Genomic DNA, 2,463 nt, shown 5'->3' with positions numbered 1-2,463 from the left:
AGCAACTCGCGGCACCACGACCGCCGGCCGTCAAGTGCGTCTGGGGGGATGGGCGGAGAGGGAGGGGGCGTCAGCTGCCAGTAGTCAAGGCGTCGGTCCTCGCTCACGCGGGTCGGAATTGCAGAACAAACAGCGGCATCATGCGCACGGGGCACGCGCAGGGGAGGGGGAGGAGGAGAGTGCAGGGCGAGGAAGAGAAGGAAGAAGAGAAGCAGCCCGTGGGACGCCTCGACAGCATGTTGAGGCCGCACCATCGACACAAAACACAGCAGCGTGCAGCGGCCCCCAACGCAGCAGCCGCCAGCTCCGCAGCACCAAGAGCCGCGGGCAGGGCCCACCCACAGTTACGAAAAACAAAATACAGCCAAATGAACACTTGCACAAAATATAAACAACTGAAAGCAGCCAAAAAATAAATCACACTGCGGGGTACAAAATGAGGGGTGACTGCGGTGCGCCGCCGCCGGGGCCCGCTCCCTTCCCTCCATCGATGAGTCCCACGCCGCTGCCGCTCCCACGTGGTGGACGTCACAGGAGCCCGTGATCGACTCTGGCGCCGGCTCCAGATGCGCCGTCCAGCAGGCTCAGGGTGTTTGAATGGGCGTCACTGCGCGGTGCCCGCAACCGGGGCCCAGCGGCAGGCGGGGTGCCCTCGTAGTTGCCGGTGACGCGCTCCCGCCGCGGCTGTACCGGGGCGCGGTACGACGACGCGCCGGTGTCGCCTGAGGCGTACGACGAGGACGCCCTGTCGTCCGGCTTCTGCGCGTCGCCGTCGCTCTCCTCGTCATCGTCCAGCATCGCCTCAAGCGCCCCGCGCCGCGGCTCGCGCAGGTGCTGCCAGTGGTGCTCCTCCACGTACCACACCACCGCGCTGTACACCGTGAGCGCCAGCAGCACACAAATCAGCAGCAGCACAATCGCCGCGTACGCCCTCGCACCGCCGTCGTTCGGCGCCAGGTAGTTTGCCGCGTTGATCAGGCAGAGCACCGCCAGGAGCACGAAGCTCGCTGTGTGCATCACCGTCAGGAGGGCCGAGCGCATCATGTTCGTGAAGGCCACCACGCCCGCGCCCGCAAGCAGCACCGCCGCCATGCAGAAGTAAAGGATGTGGCAGCTGCCCACAGGCGGGTGCACCGCCGCAATCAGGCTCACCACGCAGAGCACGGACAGCTGGAAGACGCTCCAGTACACGTAGCTGCCCTTCATGTTCGTGAACATGCTGCCGTACATCTGCTGCTGCGCCGCGGGGTACCAGTACCCGACGGGGTACAGCAGGCGCTCCTGGAACGGCTTCTTCGCAAACTGCCAGTACTTGGTGAAGCTTGCGCCCGTGTGGTGGGCAATGAAGTAGCACGCGCCAGCCGGAAACGCCACACCGTACAGCACGCCGGCGACCCCGACCACGTAGTGCTGCGCGTGGGCGCCGGGCATCGCCAGTACGAACACCGAGCCGAAGAAGATGCCGAGGTGCATCGCGTGCGCCACGAGGTACGTCAGGCTCGGGAAGCGCATCGCCGCCCACGCACTCGCCGCGTCCACGCCGCGCCACCGCCGGAACGCGGCCGTCAGGCCGTAGTGCGCGCCCCCGAACGCCGCGGCGACCAGCGCGTTGCCCACGACCAGCCACAGGGGGTCCAGGCCGGCGAAGACCGAGAGGAAGTACGGCAGCGCAACGGAGCTCGCGCGCTCCTGCGCCGAGGCGCATGACATTTTCGCAAACACGCCGAGTGCCTGCAGCTCCAGGATGGAGCCCAGCCCGCCGGTAACCGCCACGGCAACGGTCGTCGCACCGGCAACGACGCCGGTGATCGCCGAGAGGGCGCTGGCAAGGGCGGGCGGCGTGTTGGACGCGACGGTGAAGGACCCAAGCAGCACACCCTTGCAGCCACCGAGCACCGCCTCCGCGTCGCAGCTCACGATGATCGTCTCGTCGGCCCCGATGAAGTAGCCGCGGTACACCGGCACGGCCAGCTCCAGGACGTTGAACGGGTTCGTCGCGTTGCGCAGCCACGTCGCGTTGCGCAGCAGCGCCCCCCACGGCCCACTGAAGCCGTTCGGCTGCGCGGCCGACCCCTGCAGGAAACTCAGCCGCGTGCCGAGCTGCGGGTCGCTCGCCCAGCGGAACGGCGGCGGCAGCGCCACCACCAGCCGCACCGGGGCGGCGCCCCCCCCGCCGCGGACGTCGTTCTGCGTCAGGCCCCCGCCGGCCGCCGTCGTCGCCACCGCGAGCGTCGGGCACGCCACGTCGCTCCACCACATCGTGTCGCTCGGCGAGCGGCTCACGCTCAGGGACGCCGACGCCGTCTTCGTCGCAGTCGGCAGCGCCGTCGCCGTTACGGACGCCGTCGGGGTCGGCGTGGGCGGCGGCGTCAGCGTCGGCGTCACCTGCCGGGTCTCGGTCGGCCCGTAGTGCGTCGGACTGTAGCGCGTCGCGCTCAGGCTCGGCGTCGGCGTCCGCGTCGG

The 2,463-nt window shown here is 69.1% G+C and overlaps 3 protein-coding genes across 3 annotated transcripts in view; all 3 read right to left on the bottom strand.

Moving 5' to 3' along the window:
• Window positions 1–254, bottom strand: part of Tco025E_03980 (cyclophilin type peptidyl-prolyl cis-trans isomerase) — a gene marked incomplete at both ends in the record, with an annotated part of 1,422 nt that extends 1,168 nt beyond the window's left edge. The window contains one exon of the mRNA XM_029370896.1: window positions 1–254. This exon is cut by the window's left edge and continues 1,168 nt beyond it. Within this exon, the coding sequence (XP_029228997.1) occupies window positions 1–254 (254 nt within the window).
• A 274-nt stretch (window positions 255–528) lies between these two features.
• Window positions 529–2,259, bottom strand: Tco025E_03979 (putative dispersed gene family protein 1 (DGF-1); the record flags this gene model as incomplete). Its single annotated transcript, XM_029370895.1, has 1 exon — window positions 529–2,259. One exon carries the CDS (start codon window positions 2,257–2,259, stop codon window positions 529–531), a length of 1,731 nt encoding a protein of 576 aa, XP_029228996.1.
• A 176-nt stretch (window positions 2,260–2,435) lies between these two features.
• The window catches only part of Tco025E_03978 (dispersed gene family protein 1 (DGF-1)), a gene marked incomplete at both ends in the record, with an annotated part of 2,664 nt that continues 2,636 nt past the window's right edge, over window positions 2,436–2,463 (bottom strand). The window contains one exon of the mRNA XM_029370894.1: window positions 2,436–2,463. This exon is cut by the window's right edge and continues 2,636 nt beyond it. Coding sequence (XP_029228995.1) covers window positions 2,436–2,463 — 28 coding nt within the window.

Source organism: Trypanosoma conorhini (genome assembly GCF_003719485.1).
Source record: "Trypanosoma conorhini strain 025E chromosome Unknown Tco_14.4_contig_00193, whole genome shotgun sequence".
In the NCBI taxonomy this organism is placed as follows: domain Eukaryota; phylum Euglenozoa; class Kinetoplastea; order Trypanosomatida; family Trypanosomatidae; genus Trypanosoma; species Trypanosoma conorhini.
This window is presented reverse-complemented; position numbering and strand designations above follow the sequence as displayed.